Source organism: Triticum urartu, chromosome 3 (assembly GCF_003073215.2).
Source record: "Triticum urartu cultivar G1812 chromosome 3, Tu2.1, whole genome shotgun sequence".
In the NCBI taxonomy this organism is placed as follows: domain Eukaryota; kingdom Viridiplantae; phylum Streptophyta; class Magnoliopsida; order Poales; family Poaceae; genus Triticum; species Triticum urartu.
In genome coordinates, this window is record NC_053024.1 from 92,886,257 (window position 1) to 92,906,361 (window position 20,105).

The following is a 20,105-nucleotide window of genomic DNA, read 5'->3' on the forward strand; positions in this document are numbered from 1 at the left end:
CTCTTTATTTTTGACGATACCTGACTGTGACCGTGTGTGACGACGGGGAGCCGGAGATAGAGCTGTTGATGTAGGCGAACCATCCACAGAAGATCCCAGCGTCGAAGATCCCAGCGCTGGATCCAAGAAGGATTCTGCACCAGCTGCTGCGCCTGTCCCCCTGTCGCCAGCAGCATCCGCGTCAGCCTACGAACAAGTGGCGGCCGGTGATAGGCGCGCGCTCACCCGCGATGATAGGCGCCCCTCCGCGCCGTGCGGTGATACGCGCTCGCCCGCCTGCGGTGATAAGCGCTCGTCTGCGTCCGCGCCGCGCGATGATAAGCGCCCGCCCGCACCCTGCGGTGATAGGCGCGTGCCCGCGACTAGACTAGCGGGCTCCACCAGGTGGGGGCTGTCGACCACGCGCGTGCATGCACCCGCACCTGGGCTGGCGGCCTCGTCCAACCGCGCATCGAAACAAGCAGGGTCCACCTGGTCGGCCACATGCAGAGGAGAGCGATCCTCCTGGGATCGCGCGCCGCTGGCGCGAGGATCGGCTTCGGATCCAGCGCTGCTGTCAGCAGGATCAGCATGGGATCCCGTGCGTGTCTTGTCCTGATCTGTGCACATAAAATGACGACCAAAATCTGCAGAATCACAATTTTCATTCGAATTTTTCACAAGGTCAGCATTAATTAATTCACCCCCGTGACCTGGAAGAAGAGCTATTTCAGCACGGAGGAGAGCTCCTGCATTCGGATGAAGCTTGGCAAAAGGAAAGAGATTTTCATCAAAAACAACGTCTCTAGAAATATAGATACGTCCAGTAGCAACTTCTAGGCACTTATAGCCTTTGTGAAGATTACTATAGCCAATAAAAACACATTGAGTAGAACGAAACTCAAGTTTATGATGATTATAAGGACGAAGATTGGGGTAGCATGCACACCCAAAAGTTTTGAGAGAATTATAATCTGGTTTTTGATTATAGAGACGTTCCAAAGGAGTAGAATTGGCAATGACTTTGCTAGGCAACCGATTAATAAGATATGTGGCAGTGATGAAAGCTTCATCCCAATATTTGAGAGGCATAGAAGCGTGAGCAAGTAAAGATAGACCAACTTCAACAATATGACGATGTTTTCTTTCTGCAGAGCCATTCTGTTGATGGGCATGAGGACAAGACACATGGTGTGCAATACCAATACTACGAAAGAAAGAGTTGAGCTTCTCATACTCCCCTCCCCAGTCACTTTGGACTGTCAAAATTTTTCTGTCAAAGTGTCTTTCAACAAGTTTTTGAAACTCTTGGAATACGGAAAAAACTTCAGATTTATACTTGAGTAAGTAAATCCAAGTAAACTTGCTATAATCATCAATGAAACTGACATAATATTTCTTTTGTCCAAAAGAATCACGGGCATGGCCCCATACATCACTGAAAATAAGCTCTAAAGGAGCATGAGAAACACTACTTGATCTAGGATAGGGAAGTTGGTGACTCTTGGCACATTGACAAGCTTCACAAACTGAATCACTAAGAGGACTGTGAGACAAAGAAAGATTGCCTTTATTGATAACTTGCTTAACTATGACTGAGGAAGGATGTCCTAATCGTTGATGCCACCTTGCCAAAGAGGGCTTGATGACGGAGTAGACCTGATGATGCTTGCGACTAAGTGCTCCGGATGTGATGGGGTAGAGGCCTCCAATGCATCTACCGTGGTGTAGAAGTTCCCTCGTTGCCCGATCCTTTATAAAAAAGTAACGAGGGTGATTTTCAAAGAAGACATTATTATCAGTGGCTAAACGAGACATGGAAGCAAGATTTTTGTCGGCTTGAGGCACATGAAGGACATCTTTCAGAACGAGGTCACGTTTAAGCATAGGTGAATTAATAAAAGCTTGACCAATGTGTTGGATATCCATACCTCCACCGCTTGCGGTGTGAATCTGATCATTGCCGTGATACTTCTCACGGAGAGGGAGCTGCTCTAGCTCACTTGTGACATGATCCGTGGCGCCGGAATCAACATACCACATGCCATCTCCTCCTTGTTCACGCATGGCTGCAGCAACATGTTTAGCATCGGGAACGTAGTCCTCATCATAGCGGTGCCAGCAGTCCATAACCTCATGGCCGGCCTTCTTGCAGAGTTGACAGCGAGGGCGACCACGAGAGGACGAGGAGGGGCGGCGGCTAGTGTTGTTGTTGAAGCCACCACCCCCTGATCTGTTGCCGGAGTTGTTGTAGTTGCCGCCGCCTCCGGCGTTGCTGTAGTGGTTGTTGTAGCCGTTGTCCTGGGAGTTGCCGCGCCCGCGCCCACCGCCGCGTTGCACGTGGCGACCGCGCCCACGGCCGCGGCCACGCGAGATGACGTTGGCGGAGGATTGATGGAAGCTGGCGCCATGGAGGAGGCTGAGGCGGGCGTCGAAGCTTAGGAGCTGGCTGTATAGCTCCTGGACAGTGATCGGCTCCACCCGAGCTGCAAGGGCCGAGACTACTGGATTGTAGTCCATGTCCAGCCCGGCCAAGATCTTGGACACGATCTCCGGATCGGAGAGCGCGGCAGCGGTGCAGGCAACTTCATCTGTTAGGCTCTTAATCTTGCTAAGATATTCGGCCATAGTCATGTTACCTTTTTGAAGATTCGTAAGCTCGATGCGGGTATTGATGGCTTGGGCTTGGCTCTGGGCGGCAAACATGTCATGGATGGCGCGCCAGACTTCGGCCGGCGTCTGCAGCGTGGCGACTTGTGCAAGAATGTCGCGGGAGAGGGAGCCCATCAAGTAGCCTTGGAGCTGTTGCTGTTGTGCAAACCAGAGGGATATCGCAAAGTTCAGTACCTGTTCTTCTTTGCCTTCCTTGGTGATGGTGAGGGTGGCCGGCGGTGCCGGACTCTTCGCGTCAAGATGGTGTTCCATCTGCACGCCCTTGATTTGTGGTAGGACGATGGCCTTCCAGAGCAGGAAGTTGCCCCTCGTCAGCTTCTCTTGCGGCGGCGATCCGAGGAAGGAGGTGGTGGGGTTGGAGGTGGATGATGACGCAAACGTGGAGGAGGAGGAGGTGGTGAGCGCACCCATGGTGCTGGGCGTCATGGCTGCGGTGGTGGTGGACATGGCTGCGGTCACCTGGTAGCTAGATGCGATCTCTATCCAATCTATCGAGGAAGAGGCTCTGTTACCATGTAAAACTCTGGTGGAAGCGTTAAACCCTTTGCTCGGGCCGCGTGTGTATATATATATGCAATATGGCATGGCTTACAAGAATCGATCGACAGAGATCGATCGTGATTGTTACAGGAGGTTGGAAGAGATAAAACAGAAGAAGAGATAGAACGAGATACAAGTTAAATAGCTTTCCTATCTCTATACAATATCTTCTAACAGGTCCTTCAGCCTCCGCCGCTTTCTTATCTGATGAATTTTGCTAGTCTACTCCTGCTGCTATTGTATCCCACTTGAGGAGGGAAAGGAAAGAGGGGCCTCCCCTCCCCCTTTCCTTCCCCTAGGGCCTGCTGTCCAAAGAAGGGGCGCACCAGGGGCTGATATGTCCCCCTCTTTGGCCCATTAGGCCCATATACACTTACCGGGGGTGTCCGAAACCCCTTCCGGTGACTCGATGACTACCTAGTGCACTCCGAAACTCTTTCGGTGTTTGAATACCATCGTCCTATATATCAATCTTTACCTCTCGATCATTTCGAGACTCCTCGTCATGTTCGTGATCTCATCTAGGACTCCGAACAACATTCAGTCACCAAATCATATAACTCATATAACACTATATCGTCAACGAATGTTAAGCGTGCGGACCCTACGGGTTCGAGAACTATGTAGACATGACCGAGACACCTCTCCGGTCAATAACCAATAGCGGAACCTGGATGTTCATATTGGCTCCTACATATTCTACGAAGATCTTTATCGGTCGAACCGTTATGACAACATACGTAATTCCCTTTGTCCGTCCCTATGTTACTTCCCCGAGATTCGATTGTCGGTATCTCTATACCTAGTTCAATCTTGTTACCGGCAAGTTTATTTACTCGTTCTGTAATACTGAAGGAAATATGCCCTAGAGGCAATAATAAAGTTATTATTTATTTCCTTATTTCATGATAAATGTTTATTATTCATGCTAGAATTGTATTAACCGGAAACATAATACATGTGTGAATACATAGACAAACAGAGTGTCACTAGTATGCCTCTACTTGACTAGCTCGTTAATCAAAGATGGTTATGTTTCCTAACCATGGACAAAGAGTTGTTATTTGATTAACGGGATCACATCATTAGGTGAATGATCTGATTGACATGACCCATTCCATTAGCTTAGCACCCCGATCGTTTAGTATGTTGCTATTGCTTTCTTCATGACTTATACATGTTCCTATGACTATGAGATTATGCAACTCCCGTTTGCCGGAGGAACACTTTGTGTGCTACCAAACGTCACAACGTAACTGGGTGATTATAAAGGTGCTCTACAGGTGTCTCCAAAGGTACATGTTGGGTTGGCGTATTTCGAGATTGGATTTGTCACTCCGATTGTCGGAGAGGTATCTCTGGGCCCTCTCGGTAATGCACATCACATAAGCCTTGCAAGCATTGCAACTAATGAGTTAGTTGCGAGATGATGTATTACGGAACGAGTAAAGAGACTTGCCGGTAACGAGATTGAACTAGGTATTGAGATACCGACGATCGAATCTCGGGCAAGTAACATACCGATGACAAAGGGAACAACGTATGTTGTTATGCGGTCTGACCGATAAAGATCTTCGTAGAATATGTAGGAGCCAATATGGGCATCCAGGTCCCGCTATTGGTTATTGACCGGAGACGTGTCTCGGTCATGCTACATTGTTCTCGAACCCGTAGGGTCCGCACGCTTAAGGTTACGATGACAGTTATATTATGAGTTTATACATTTTGATGTACCAAAGGTTGTTCGGAGTCCCGGATGTGATCACGGACATGACGAGGAGTCTCGAAATGGTCGAGACATGAAGATTGATATATTGGAAGCCTATGTTTGGATATCGGAAGTGTTCCGGGTGAAATCGGGATTTACCGGAGTACCGGGAGGTTACCGGAACCCCCCGGGAGGTTATATGGGCCTAGTGGGCCTTAGTGGAAAAGAGAAGGAGCAGCCCAAGATGGGCCGCGCGCCCCTCCCCTTGGTCCGAATAGGAACAAGGAGAGGGGGCCGGCCCCCCTCTCTCTTTTCCCCCCCTCCGCGAATCCTATTCCAACTAGGATTGGGGGGGGGGAATCCTACTCCCAGGGGGAGTAGGACTCCTCCTGGCGCGCCTCTCCTAGGCCGGCCGCACCGCTCCCCCTTGAGCCTTTATATACGGAGGCAGGGGCACCCCAGAGAGAGAACAAGTTGATCCACGTGATCATATTCTTAGCCGTGTGCGGTGCCCCCTTCCACAATAGTCCTCGATAATATTGTAGCGGAGTTTAGGCGAAGCCCTACTGCAGTAGTACATCAAGATCGTCACCACGCCGTCGTGCTGACGAACTCTTCCCCGACACTTTGCTGGATCGGAGTCGGGGATCGTCATCGAGCTGAACGTGTGCTAGAACTCGGAGGTGCGTAGTTTCGGTGCTTGATCGGTCGGGCCGTGGAGACGTACGACTACATCAACCAAACGCTTCCGTTGTCGATCTACAAGGTACGTAGACCATACTATCCCCTCTCGTTGCTATGCATCATCATGATCTTGCGTAGGAAATTTTTGAAATTACTACGAAACCCAACAGTGGCATCCGAGCCTAGGTTTTATGTGTTGATGTTATATGCACGTAGAACACAAGTGAGTTGTGGGCGATATAAGTCATACTGCCTACCAGCATGTCATAATTTGGTTCGGCGGTATTGTTGGATGAAGCGGCCCGGACCGACATTACGCGTACGCTTACGCGAGACCGGTTCTCCCGACGTGCTTTGCACAAAGGTGGCTAGCGGGTGACAGTTTCTCCAACTTTAGTTGACCGAGTGTGGCTACGCCCGGTCCTTGCGAAGGTTAAAACAACACCAACTTGACAAACTATCATTGTGGTCTTTTATGCGTAGGTAAGAACGGTTCTTTCTAAGCCCGTAGCAGCACGTAAAACTTGCAACAACAAAGTAGAGGACGTCTAACTTGTTTTTGCAGGGCATGTTGTGATGTGATATGGTCAAGAACGTGATGAGATATAAGTTGTTGTATGAGATGATCATGTTTTGTTGAAGTTATCGGCAACTGGCAAAAGCCTTATGGTTGTCTCTTTATTGCATAAGATGCAAGCGCCAAATAATTGCTTTACTTTATCGCTATGCGATAGCAATAGTTGCAAGAGCAATTGTTGGTGAGACGACCATGTGACGACACATGATATAGATCAAGATGATGGAGATCATGGTGTCATGCCGGTGACGATGGATCATGACAGACTTTGGAGATGGAGATCAAAGGCACAAGATGATGATGGCCATATCATGTCACATATTTTTGATTGCATATGATGTTTATCTTTTATACATCTTATTTTGCTTAGTTTGACGGTAGCATTTTAACATGATCTCTCACTAATTATCAAGAAGTGTTCTCCCTGAGTATGCACCGTTGCGAAAGATCTTCGTGCTGAGACACCACGTGATGATCGGGTGTGATAGGCTCTACGTTCAAATACAACGGGTGCAAAACAGTTGCACACGCGGAATACTCGGGTTATACTTGACGAGCCAAGCATATACAGATATGGCCTCGGAACACGGAGACCGAAAGGTCGAGCGTGAATCATATAGAAGATATGATCAACATAGTGTGTTCACCAATGAAACTACTCCATCTCACATGATGATCGGACATGGTTTAGTTGATTTGGATCACGTGATCACTTAGAGGATTAGAGGGATGTCTATCTAAGTGGGAGTTCTTAAGTAATATGATTAATTGAACTTAAATTTATCATGAACTTAGTCCTGGTAGTATTTTGCAAATTATGTTGTAGATCAATAGCTCGCGTTGTTGCTTCCCTGTGTTTATTTTGATATGTTCCTAGAGAAAATTGTGTTGAAAGATGTTAGTAGCAATGATGCGGATTGGATCCGTGATCTGAGGTTTATCCTCATTGCTGCACAGAAGAATTATGTCCTTGATGCACCGCTAGGTGACAGACCTATTGCAGGAGCAGATGCAGACGTTATGAACGTTTGGCTAGCTCAATATGATGACTACTTGATAGTTTAGTGCACCATGCTTAACGGCTTAGAATCGGGACTTCAAAGACGTTTTGAACGTCATGGACCATATGAGATGTTCCAGGAGTTGAAGTTAATATTTCAAGCAAATACCCGAGTTGAGAGATATGAAGTCTCCAACAAGTTCTATAGCTAAAAGATGGAGGAGAATCGCTCAACTAGTGAGCATGTGCTCAGATTGTCTGGGTACTACAATCGCTTGAATCAAGTGGGAGTTAATCTTCCAGATAAGATAGTGATTGACAGAATTCTCTAGTCACCATCACCAAGTTAGTAGAACTTCGTGATGAACTATGATATGCAAGGGATAACGGAAACGATTCCCAAGCTCTTCGTAATGCGGAAATTGACGAAGGTAGAAATCGAGAAAAACATCAAGTGTTGATGGTAGACAAGACCACTAGTTTCAAGAAAAGGGCAGAGGGAAGAAGGGGAACTTCAAGAAGAACAGCAAGCAAGTTGCTGCTCAAGTGAAGAAGCCCAAGTCTGGTCCTAAGCCTGAGACTAAGTGTTTCTACTGCAAAGGGACTGGTCACTGGAAGCGGAACTGCCCCAAGTAATTGGCGATAAGAAGGATGGCAAAGTGAACATAAGTATATTTGATATACATGTTATTGATGTGTACTTTTACTAGTGTTTATAGCAACCCCTCAGTATTTATACTAGTTCAGTTGCTAAGATAGTAACTCGAAACGGGAGTTGCAGAATAAACAGAGACTAGTTAGGGTGAAGTGACGATGTGTGTTGGAAGTGGTTCCAAGATTGATATGATCATCATCGCACACTCCCTATACTTTCGGGATTAGTGTTGAACCTGAATAAGTGTTATTTGGTGTTTGCGTTGAGCATGAATATGATTTGATCATGTTTATTTGCAATACGGTTATTCATTTAAGTTAGAGAACAATTGTTGTTCTGTTTACATGAATAAAACCTTCTATGGTCATACACACCAACGAAAATGGTTTGTTGGATCTCGATTGTAGTGATACACATATTCATAATATTGAAGCCAAAAGATGCAAAGTTAATAATGATAGTGCAACTTATTTGTAGCACTGCCGTTTAGGTCATATTGGTGTAAAGCGCATGAAGAAACTCCATGCTGATGGGATTTTGGAATCACTTGATTATGAATCACTTGATGCTTGCGAACCATGCCTCATGGGCAAGATGACTAAGACTCCGTTCTCCGGAGCGAGCAACTGACTTATTGGAAATAATACATACTGATGTATGCGGTCCGATGAGTGTTAAGGCTCACGGCAAGTATCGTTATTTTCTGAACTTCACAGATGATTTGAGCAGATATGGGTATATCTACTTAATGAAACATAAGTCTGAAATATTTGAAAAGTTCAAAGAATTTCAGAGTGAAGTGAAAAATCATCGTAACAAGAAAATAAAGTTTCTACGATCTGATCGTAGAGAAGAGTATTTGAGTTACGAGTTTGGTCTTCAGTTAAAACAATGTGAAATAGTTTCACTACTCACGCCACCTGGAACACCACAGCATAATGGTGTGTCCGAACGTCATAACCGTACTTTATTGGATATAGTGCAATCTATGATGTTTCTTACCGATTTACCACTATCGTTTTGGGGTTATGCATTAAAGACAGCTGCATTCACGTTTAAAAGGGCACCATCTAAGTCCGTTGAGAGGACACAATCTGAACTGTGGTTTGGCAAGAAACCAAAGTTGTCGTTTCTTAAAGTTTGGGATTGTGATGCTTATATGAAAAGGTTTCATCCTGATAAGCTCAAAACCAAATCGGAGAAATATGTCTTCATAGGATACCCAAAGGAAACTGTTGGGTACAACTTCTATCACAGATCCGAAGGCAAGACATTCGTTGACATTCATTGCTAAGAATGGATCCTTTCTAGAGAAGGAGTTTCTCTCAAAAGAAGTGAGTGGGAGGAAAGTAGAAAACTTGATTGTACATTCTCCCTTATTGAAAAGTAGTTCATCACAGAAATCTGTTCTGTGACACCTACACCAATTAGTGAGGAAGCTAATGATATGATCATGAAACTTCAGATCAAGTTACTACCGAATCTCGTAGGTAAACCAGAGTGAGATCCGCATCAGAGTGGTACGGTAATCCTGTTCTGGAGTCATGTTACTTGACCATGACGAACTTCGAACTATGAGGAAGCGATGATGAGCCCAGATTCCAATAAATGGCTTGAGGCCATGAAATCTGAGATAGGATCCATGTATGAGAACAAAGTGTGGACTTTGGTGGACTTGCCCGATGATCGGCAAGCAATTGAGAATAAATGGATCTTCAAGAGGAAGACGGACGGCTGATAGTAGTGTTACTATCTACAAAGCTAGAATTGTCGCAAAAGGTTTTCGACAAGTTCAAGGTGTTGACTACGATGAGAGTTTCTCACTCGTATCTATGCTTAAATCTGTCCGAATCATGTTAGCAATTGCCGCATTTTATGAAATCTGGCAAATGGATAACAAAACTGCAATCCTTAATGGATTTCTTAAAGAAGAGTTGTATATGATGCAACCAGAAGTTTTTGTCAATCCTAAAGGTGTTAACAAAATGTGCAAACTCCAGCGATCCATCTATGGACTGGTGTAAGCATCTCGGAGTTGGAATATACGCTTTGATAAGTTGATCAAAGCATATAGTTTTATACAGACTTGCGGTGAAGCCTGTATTTACAAGAAAGTGAGTGGGAGCACTACAGCATTTCTGATAAGTATATGTGAATGACATATTGTTGATCGGAGATAATGTAGAATTATTCTGCAAAGCATAAAGGAGTGTTTGAAAGGAGTTTTTCAAAGAAAGACCTCGGTGAAGTTGCTTACATATTGAGCATCAAGATCTATAGAGATAGATCAAGACGCTTGATAAGTTTTTCAATGAGTACATACCTTGACAAGATTTTGAAGTAGTTCAAAATGGAACAGTCAAAGAAAGAGTTCTTTGCCTGTGTTACAAGGTGTGAAGTTGAGTAAGACTCAAAGCCTGACCACGGCAGAAGATAGAAAGAGAATGAAGTTCATTCCCTATGCCTCAGTCATAGGTTCTATAAAGTATGCCATGCTGTGTACCAGATCTATTGTATACCCTACACTGTGTTAAGAGAGGGAGTACAATAGTGATCTAGGAGTAGATCACTGGACAACAGTCAAAATTATCCTTATGGAATAAGGATATGTTTCTCGATTATGGAGTGACAAAAAGGTTCGTCGTAAAGGGTTACGTCGATGCAAGTTTTGACACTAATCTAGATGACTCTAAGTCTCAATCTAGATACATATTGAAAGTGGGAGCAATTAGCTAGAGTAGCTCCGTGCAGAGCATTGTTGACATACAAATTTGCAAAATACATTCGGATCTGAAATTAGGCAGACCCGTTGACTAAAATTCTCTCACAGACAAAACATGATCACACCTTAGTACTCTTTGGGTGTTAATCACATAGCGATGTGAACTAGATCTGAATCTAGTAAACCTTTGAGTGTTAGTCACATGATGATGTGAACTATGGGTGTTAATCACATGATGATGTGAACTATTGATGTTAAATCACATGGCGATGTGATCTAGATTATTGACTCTAGTGCAAGTGGGAGACTGAAGGAAATATGCCTAGAGGCAATAATAAAGTTATTATTTATTTCCTTATATCATGATAAATGTTTATTATTCATGCTAGAATTGTATTAACCGGAAACATAATACATGTGTGAATACATAGACAAACAGAGTGTCACTAGTATGCCTCTACTTGACTAGCTCGTTAATCAAAGATGGTTATGTTTCCTAACCATGGACAAAGAGTTGTTATTTGATTAACGGGATCACATCATTAGGTGAATGATCTGATTGACATGACCCATTCCATTAGCTTAGCACCCGATCGTTTAGTATGTTGCTATTGCTTTCTTCATGACTTATACATGTTCCTATGACTATGAGATTATGCAACTCCCGTTTGCCGGAGGAACACTTTGTGTGCTACCAAACGTCACAACGTAACTGGGTGATTATAAAGGTGCTCTACAGGTGTCTCCAAAGGTACATGTTGGGTTGGCGTATTTCGAGATTAGGATTTGTCACTCCGATTGTCGGAGAGGTATCTCTGGGCCCTCTCGGTAATGCACATCACATAAGCCTTGCAAGCATTGCGACTAATGAGTTAGTTGCAGGATGATGGATTACGGAACGAGTAAAGAGACTTGCCGGTAACGAGATTGAACTAGGTATTGAGATACCGACGATCGAATCTCGGGCAAGTAACATACCGATGACAAAGGGAACAACGTATGTTGTTATGCGGTCTGACCGATAAAGATCTTCGTAGAATATGTAGGAGACAATATGGGCATCCAGGTCCCGCTATTGGTTATTGACCGGAGACGTGTCTCGGTCATGTCTACATTGTTCTCGAACCCGTAGGGTCCGCACGCTTAAGGTTACGATGACAGTTATATTATGAGTTTATGCATTTTGATGTACCGAAGGTTGTTCAGAGTCCCGAATTTGATCACGGACATGACGAGGAGTCTCGAAATGGTCGAGACATAAAGATTGATATATTGGAAGCCTATGTTTGGATATCGGAAGTGTTCCGGGTGAAATCGGGATTTTACCGGAGTACCGGGAGGTTACCGGAACCCCTCGGGAGCTATATGGGCCTAAGTGGGCCTTAGTGGAAAAGAGAAGGAGCAGCCCAAGATGGGCCGCGCGCCCCCCCTCCCTTGGTCCGAATAGGACAAGGAGAGGGGGCCGGCCCCCCTCTCTCTTTTCCCCCCTCCGCGAATCCTATTCCAACTAGGATTGGGGGGGGGGGAATCCTACTCCCAGAGGGAGTAGGACTCCTCCTGGCACGCCTCTCCTAGGCCGGCCGCACCCCCCCCCCCTTGAGCCTTTATATACGGAGGCAGGGGCACCCAAGAAAAACACAAGTTGATCCACGTGATCATATTCTTAGTCGTGTGCGGTGCCCCCTTCCACCATAGTCCTCGATAATATTGTAGCGGTGCTTAGGCAAAGCCCTGCTGCAGTAGTACATCAAGGTCGTCACCACGTCGTCGTGCTGATGGAACTCTTCCCCGACACTTTGCTGGATCGGAGTCCGGGGATCGTCATCGAGCTGAACGTGTGCTAGAACTCGGAGGTGCCATAGTTTCGGTGCTTGATCGGTCGGGCCGTGAAGACGTACGACTACATCAACCAAACGCTTCCATTGTCGATCTACAAGGGTACGTAGATCATACTCTCCCCTCTTGTTGCTATGCATCACCATGATCTTGCATGAGCGTAGGAATTTTTTTTTGAAATTACTACGAAACCCAACAAATACATCATCCCGTGACTAACTCATAGTCATTTTCTTGCAAGGCTTATCCGTCACTATGATGTGTATTACCGAGAGGGTCCAGAGATACCTCTCCGATACTCGGAGTGACAAATCCTAATCTCAATTCACGCCTACCCAACAAAACACCTTCAGAGATACCTGTAGAGCATCTTTATAATCACCCAGTTACGTTGTGACGTTTGATAGCATACAAGGTATTCCTCCGGCATCCGGGAGTTGTATGATCTCATAGTCAAAGGAATATGTATTTGACATACATGAAAGCAGTAGCAAAAACTATACGATCAAATGCTAAGCTAATGAATGGGTCTTGTCCATCACATCATTGTCATAATGATGTGATCCTATTATCAAATGATAACTCATGTCCATGGTTATGAAACCTTAACCATCTTTGATTAACGAGCTAGTCTAGTAGAGGCTTACTAGGGACACGGTATTTGTTTATGTATTCACACATGTATTTAGGTTTCCGGTCAATACAATTCTAGCATGAATAATAAACCTTTATCATGAATAAGGAAATATAATAATAACCATTTTATTATTGCCTCTAGGGCATATTTTCATCATCCTTAAGATTACTGAATGCCAACATTTTTTCATCAAGTGTCATCATCTCACTCAGAAGTTCGTATCAATGAAGGTTCAATGTTTCCATGGAAGAATCCTCCATTGACATAATTGTTGAAACACTAGTGATAATTAGTTTACAATATGTGACTGAAGTCGGATGGGTTATGTACTTGCAAACAAGGATAACCGACCATAATGAGTTTCCACGGGCTAGGAAACCATGACTTATGTTCGGTTTCATAATTATAACCTTTCTGAAACAGATCAAACACCTCAAGTGTAGAGCAACTCTAAATATCTAGCACACTTAACTAGACTTCATCTCCCCCACAAAAGTTCAGGAACACCTCCGTAAATCTGGCATTCCATCTAAACCAGCTCCTCCAATGATGGAACCAAGATTTCTCTTACTCTTTGCATGTTGCTCAACTTCAACCTTCTAAGAAACCGAAGCATTTCCAGAGATGGAAGTATTCTCCGTTCTCCCCAATCCTCTAGATAAACTGTATGTAATGACTTAAAGAAAGAAACATTCAATACTTGAAGATGGAAAAACTTGCTCAAGACATGATGCAAAGCTAGTATGACCATCCTGAATTGTTATATACCAAAGATGTGTGTGATTTTCCGAGCTACACAGAAAAGAATTAAAATCAGGAGATATTGCATACATTTGCAGCAGACGTGATTATGTTCTTATTCAAAGACATCTTGGATGCTTTGAAGAAAAAATAGCCATATTACCCCATTAACACCAATGTCCTCAACTTTCTCACTGATACGACTATATGTTGTAAAAAGAATTTGAATTTCTCAATATGAGGTATATTCCCGGTTTGATAACCCCTCTGTATACAGAATTGGTTACTATAGGCAAATGGTGTACAATTGGCAAAATTTCATTGCAGTGCAAACCATCCAAAGCTAGACATTTTGTTCATTTCATTGCATTGTAAACTACACAGTATGAAAGTTTGTGATGGATGAGATCGATATATATGGCATCATATCTACAATGATAATCCAAACATTAGGCTCGAAGCGAGTTAAAACATATAAAATTTGTACTAAACTTTCATACTTACTTTGATTTATTATAGAAAACTATAAAGTTAACTATTATATTTTATTTAGCCATAATTAATAATAACATTTTTTGATATGAATTTCTAACATCAACCATTGAATACACCCCACACACACCATACTAAATGTAAATTGTATCATGTATGCACAAATTTTTCTGTTTTCAAATAATAGCTCTTAAAATATATGTTGGAACCCCTTAAACCCTAAAAATAGAAATGAATGAAATCTCATAGTGTCATCGATTATTATATAAAATTTGTGTAAAATTATAGTGTATGTATGTGCGTTATGGTGCATATTTTAATATCCTTAAATATCTTGAGAAATATATATAAAGCACACAATCTTACAAATATCCCAAGAGTGGTTTCTGGTATAATAGCCACACACAAATAGATTATAGTATATATTGTTTTTATGTGGAGATTAGCAACAGATGGCATGATGCTTTAGCTTTGATCAAATGTGGTTTACATGTTCATGTTGGTTCAATACTATGTTGGGCAAGTTGTGTTTGAATTGAGTTTGATATTGAAATGAGATCGATCTAATAACAAACCACATACAAAATTGGAAGTGCATTTAGTCCCTAATGATATTTTGGTGTTGATGATAATGTGGTTAGTGAGACTAATGCCGGTTATTAAGTTTATCTCAGGACATTGGTCTCTCGATGAGTTTATATGGAGTTGGTTGACCCCCCACTTCCAAAATAAAATGGGTGCCGATTCTTCCGAAGACTTGAAGGTTTTTTTTGGAGTCATAGCATAACCGTACTATTAAGAGGATTTGTTGCATAAGTATGGGGATCATCCAAAACATATATATCAAGGCATCATGTTCTTACCGCAAAGACAATGGATTAAAACCCTCCTGATATGACTTCATGAACATTTTCTAAAAGTTGTGTGAATTTTTTTCCTACACTGGATAAACATTATTAAAATTCACGATGAACATTTAAAAAATAGCTAATAAAATATATTTAGTTTCAAAATATAAAAAATACAAAAGAAACAAAAAGGAAAATTAGAGAAAGCAACTAACAATCAAATGAAGCAACGCAGTACTGCTCCGGCCCAATAGCTTGTCACTTGAGGAGAGGGAGCGGATGCTCACATTGGCAAATACAATTTGTTTTTTGAGGGATGAAAATCCTATTTGATGCCCGCACACATCGAACGGATAGGGCAACGCCCGCATGCAAGGAAAATTGGTTCGGCCCACTTTTGCATTTGCTAACCTGCTGAAGATTCTTTTAAGTTGTCCGCTGTTGTGTTTTCCCCTACTATTTCATTAGTTGCATTGCTGCAATGTTTTTTTCTTTCTATTGTGGCTTTTGTTTCATTTTTTTCATGCTGTTTCTTTTGTGATGTCATTCGGAAGTCTTTATTTTTTATTTTTTGTTGTGCATTTTGTTTCCCATTTGTTAGTTTTCGTTTTTTTCCTTCCGTCCTTTCTTACTTTTTTTGTTTTATTGCAGTTTATTTTTTAATAAACGAAAAACATTTATATTTTTATTAAACACGATGAACATTTTTTATTACATGGAGAAATTTTTAAATATAAATAGAGTTAATATTTTTAAGTACACGGTGAACATTTTTTATTTACGAGGAATTTTTTTAATATATTGTGAACATTTTTAAAACATGCGTTGAAAATTTTCAGATACATTAACCATTTTAAGTCCATGTTAAATATTTTTGAAAATACACATTCATTTTGGAGTATTTATGAAAATTAGAAAACAGCAAAAAATCGAAGAAAAATGAATACACCCAAAATAACCACTAGCTAGTGTTGCCTGGCAAATTATAGTGAATCTAAGAAGTTTTGGAGAAGCTAGGCAGTTTTAGAACACGCCCTTAGGTTGGCACGTTATTGGTCAGCCGTTTGCGCCTCACTTCAAGTGTAGCATGTCGATTTGATGCCAATTTGTGTTGAGCAAGAACTCTCACTCGAGGTGAGCAAGACATAGCCCCTCCTGAAAAAAAAACTATTTGACACGTGTTAACCATAGATATTTTTTGAGCCAATCTCGCGAAGCTTTATTAATTCGTCACAAAGTTTAACGTGTTAAGCGTAGATATTTTTTGAGCCAATCTCACGAAGCTTTATTAATTCCACAATGTTTAAGGTGTTAACCGTATATAGCGCTCTCACCTCCCCCTACGTTAGCTCTATATGGGCAGCACATGTCGGTTTTTTCTCCATCGGTTTTGGACGATTTTTCTTCTGGTATTGTATGACGGGTTTTATTCCATTTATTTTATTTCGCAAATTTGAGATTATTCAGGAATGTTTTTTAATTTCGATTTTTTTAAAGTTAGTGTACATTTTTTGATTCATTTAATTTTTTCAAACGCATGAGGTTTTTAAAAATTTGCAAACATTTTTATTTAAAAAGTCAAAGGTCAACCAACAAGCAAACTGTCTGGTTGCTGCCCTGAGAGAAATGTGCCTGGCCAGGAGCAAGCTGGACAACTGCCAGGACCCTGTTTGGTTGGTGCCTCGGCATAAGTCGACCAGCTAGCCATGAGCATTTCCGGCACGTAATTAGCGGGAGCCAGGCCACCAAAATTGAGGCCTGACTCAGGCAGAGCAATCAATGTTCGCCCCGGGCGCTCATTTTTTCAGGCAAGTTTCTCAGGTTGTGAACCAAAGAGCCCCCCAAGTACACTAGAGGGGACTCGACGAAGGAGTCCCCTAGCGCAATATCCAGGTGCCTGAATCGCTGGGAGGCGCTCCGTATGGTTGTTTTTGTTTTTTTGAGGGAAATGCGGACTTTATTAAATCTCTCATTAGAAAGTTTTACATAATCCAACGAATCTAGGAGCCAGAGATAAACGCAAGAGCATTCTTAGCTATGTTAACCTCCCTTCGTTCGTGGCAGAAATTAACATGCTCCGTCTCGTCCTGCATGGCCTGGAAGCATTTAAAAACAATTGAGGCTCCTTGATTACTGCGTTAGCACCCCTAAGCTTGGTTGTAGGAATTTAGGCCAGGTTGTATACCAAAGGTGGCCAAATGGGCCAATCCTGGTGTGCGGGCCCAATAGCCCATGTGCCCGGGCTGTGGTGGGCCTAGCCCGACACATTTTTATAATTAGGTTGTCCCAGAACTATATCAACATATCCTGATGACGTTCGAACTGAGCTTTGGAATGCGCCATCTAGATATCTTGATAACGAAGCCTCGGAAGCTGGGAGAAATTTTAACTGTATCTTTTCTTTCAGCTGTGGGCAGCAACATAAATCTAGTTCCTTCAGGGTTGGCGAATGTCGCAATATCAGAGATAGCCACTTCCCTGTTATTGAACATAATTTAATATAGAGACTTTCAAGAAATGGAAGAGCCGCATCAATTGTAGTTATCATGCCTTCATGGGTGTGCTCTGGCACAACATCTGAAGGGAAAAAAGTTGTATGCAGCACTCTATTTTCAAATTCTTTAAAGAAATGAGCAGACTTAAACCTTTTGAATGAAATAGATGTTAGGTTTGTGCACAATGATATCTCCAAGCATTTGATATACTTTAGATTATGGAATGCTAAAATTTTGCCATCATTTCATCAGAAGACTCATGCAATGATGCAAAAGTCTATTTCCCCTAAGCTTGGTTGTAGGAATTTAGGCCAGGCTATATACAAAGGTGGCCAAATTGGCCGATCCTTTTGAGCTTGCCCGATAGCCCACGTGCCCGGGCTGTGGTGGGCCTAACCCGACAAATTTTATAATTGACTCGTCCCAGAACACGGCCCTACCTAGGGCCGTGCCTGGGCCGGGAGGCTGGGAATGACACGACCTATTTACTTTTGTTAATTTTTAAATGTATATTAACCCCTAAAACAGCGCAAAATCAGGGGCTAAACATGCGATGGGCCAGCTCGTTTCCTTGATGTGCCGAGCGTGGTTGTGCCTTGCCTGGCCTGTTTAGGCCAGGCCGGCCCATCTGGTCAGGTTTGCATACATGGGCCGTTAGTCAGGGCTATACCTGGCCATACCTCGGGCTGGGCCGGGCCTAGCCAAACCCGACGCAAAAAACCCAGGCCTGGGCCCGTCCCAGCCTGGCCATCGGGCTTGTTTTATGGGCCCAAGCCCGACCCGAACACGTAAAAGCCCATCGGGCTCTGGGCCGGCCCGGCCCGACCCTCAGAAAAACGTGAACACGATGGGCCCGGGCCCGTCCCAGCCTTCAGGCTCAAAATCTAGGCCTGAGCCCGGCCCGGGGGCAGCGTCGGGCCGGGCTTCCCATGGCCAGGTATAGTCAGGGCCTACCAGATGAGCGTCGCCGACACGCATCGTCGTCCTCCGCTCTCCCGGTCTCTTGGTCCCATCCCTTCTTTCCCCGGTCGCCGCCGCCGTCGTCCTCCGCCCTCCCGTCTCCACCGCGGCGCCACTTCTTCAGGTCCCCCTCTCCCGCCCCTCTTCCTTCTAGTAGCCGCAGCCGAGCGCTCGCTTCTGGATCGGCCGTGGGTTCGCCGGGGTGGCTTTGGAATCCCACTAGATTCGGTTTTTGCGGCGGCGTGGTTTCAACGCTAATTTAAGGGTCCTTCTCGTTCCGTAGCTACACCGCGGTCGGCTGACTGAGGTTCCCTAAAGCCTGAAGCGGGCCTCCAGCTTCGGCACCAGCGGCGGCGAAGGAGGCGGACATGAAGAAGATGGAGCTTATGAAGGAGGTACTAGGGCTATCTGTCGTCCCCTGATGGATGTTTCTCTACACCTTGTGCGCCTTGCAGTCCTTTGGAGTTTGGATTTGTTTCATTCGCCGATGGTAAAAGATAGATGTAATCTGCATGTGCTATTTGGTTCAGGTAAGAGCGCACCAAGTGGCGATTGGGGAGCTCAACAACCTGCCTCCATCCAGGGTAAGCATCCCTCCTTCATCTCCAACTCCCTGACCCGGGTGAACATGAGGATGAATTAATGCATGAATGAATTTGGTATGATAGTGGTCAATTGGGCTTTTTTAGTGTGATGGGTATATAATAGTGGTAGGTAGTAACAACTGACAACTTACCACTTGTCTGACTTGTTGCAAAAACGCTCAGGCCGCGTACCAGAAGACCTGCAACATCTTCTTCCGCAAGGACATCAAATCCGCCGTCGCGTCCCAGCAGAGTACGGTCGATGCTCATTGCTCGCTTTTCTTCTTGTTGTTGTGGTTGGAATTGGTGGTGTTAATTGTTTTCTTCTTTTTCTGTGTGCTTCCTGGTGATGGTAACATGGTTCCTCCCTCTCTGATTCTTACTCAGAGCAACTTGATATCGCCAAGGCGAAGCTGCAGAAGCTAGATCAGGCATCATGAAGGTTCACTGCAGAAATTTGAAATTGCAACTTATGCTGCTTCATCCATCCACCTCGGTGAATTCTCTCTAATTAAGTGTCTTCGGAGTGCCAGTCAGCTAGGATGCAACTTATATAGATTTCTGTGTAATAATGGTGTGTTTAATAGTTACGAGTGCAAGACAAATCATTTCTTTCTGAATATGGAGACTGGATATGGGACTGTAGTCACAATAGACCCATTATGAAGGTGATGCGATGATTTGGTTGAGCTAATTAAGCTGACCTACTACTTGCTCGAGTCTTTCTGAACCGATTATGCAGCGACAGGATTATGGATCCAGGGGCATGTGTCAGCGATGAGTCTGTGCATCAGTTTATAGGCTATGTGGTAGCTTGTCATGTCTATCAGCCAGAGCATGTACTCGCAGTCTTGTACAGGGGAGAGGCCACTCTGCTCTCTCCACTGTTCTGCTGTAAGCATATCTCTGTGATGAGCACTAGTTTCGGCCCTGAAGGTTTTTGAGAAGAAAGAGGATTTCATTTTTCTTTTGTG

At 43.8% G+C, this 20,105-nt stretch overlaps 1 protein-coding gene across 1 annotated transcript; it reads left to right on the forward strand.

The window, feature by feature from the left end:
* The first annotated feature begins 18,516 nt into the window (after positions 1-18,516).
* LOC125543053 lies at positions 18,517-19,841 on the forward strand. Its single transcript, XM_048706298.1, has 5 exons — positions 18,517-18,671; positions 18,831-18,942; positions 19,078-19,131; positions 19,315-19,384; positions 19,519-19,841. Exons 2-5 carry the CDS (start codon positions 18,916-18,918, stop codon positions 19,569-19,571), a joined length of 204 nt encoding a protein of 67 aa, XP_048562255.1. The 5' UTR covers positions 18,517-18,671; positions 18,831-18,915; the 3' UTR covers positions 19,572-19,841.
* Positions 19,842-20,105: the final 264 nt, after the last annotated feature.

What these genes read in the sequence shown, in the direction of transcription:
- LOC125543053 (XM_048706298.1), top strand. Translation starts at nt 18,916, where the DNA reads ATGAAGAAGATGGAGCTTATGAAGGAG. An exon ending in AGATGGAGCTTATGAAGGAG is followed by an intron (nt 18,943 to 19,077) that starts GTACTAGGGCTA and finishes TATTTGGTTCAG; the next exon opens with GTAAGAGCGCACCAAGTGGC. An exon ending in ACAACCTGCCTCCATCCAGG is followed by an intron (nt 19,132 to 19,314) that starts GTAAGCATCCCT and finishes AAAAACGCTCAG; the next exon opens with GCCGCGTACCAGAAGACCTG.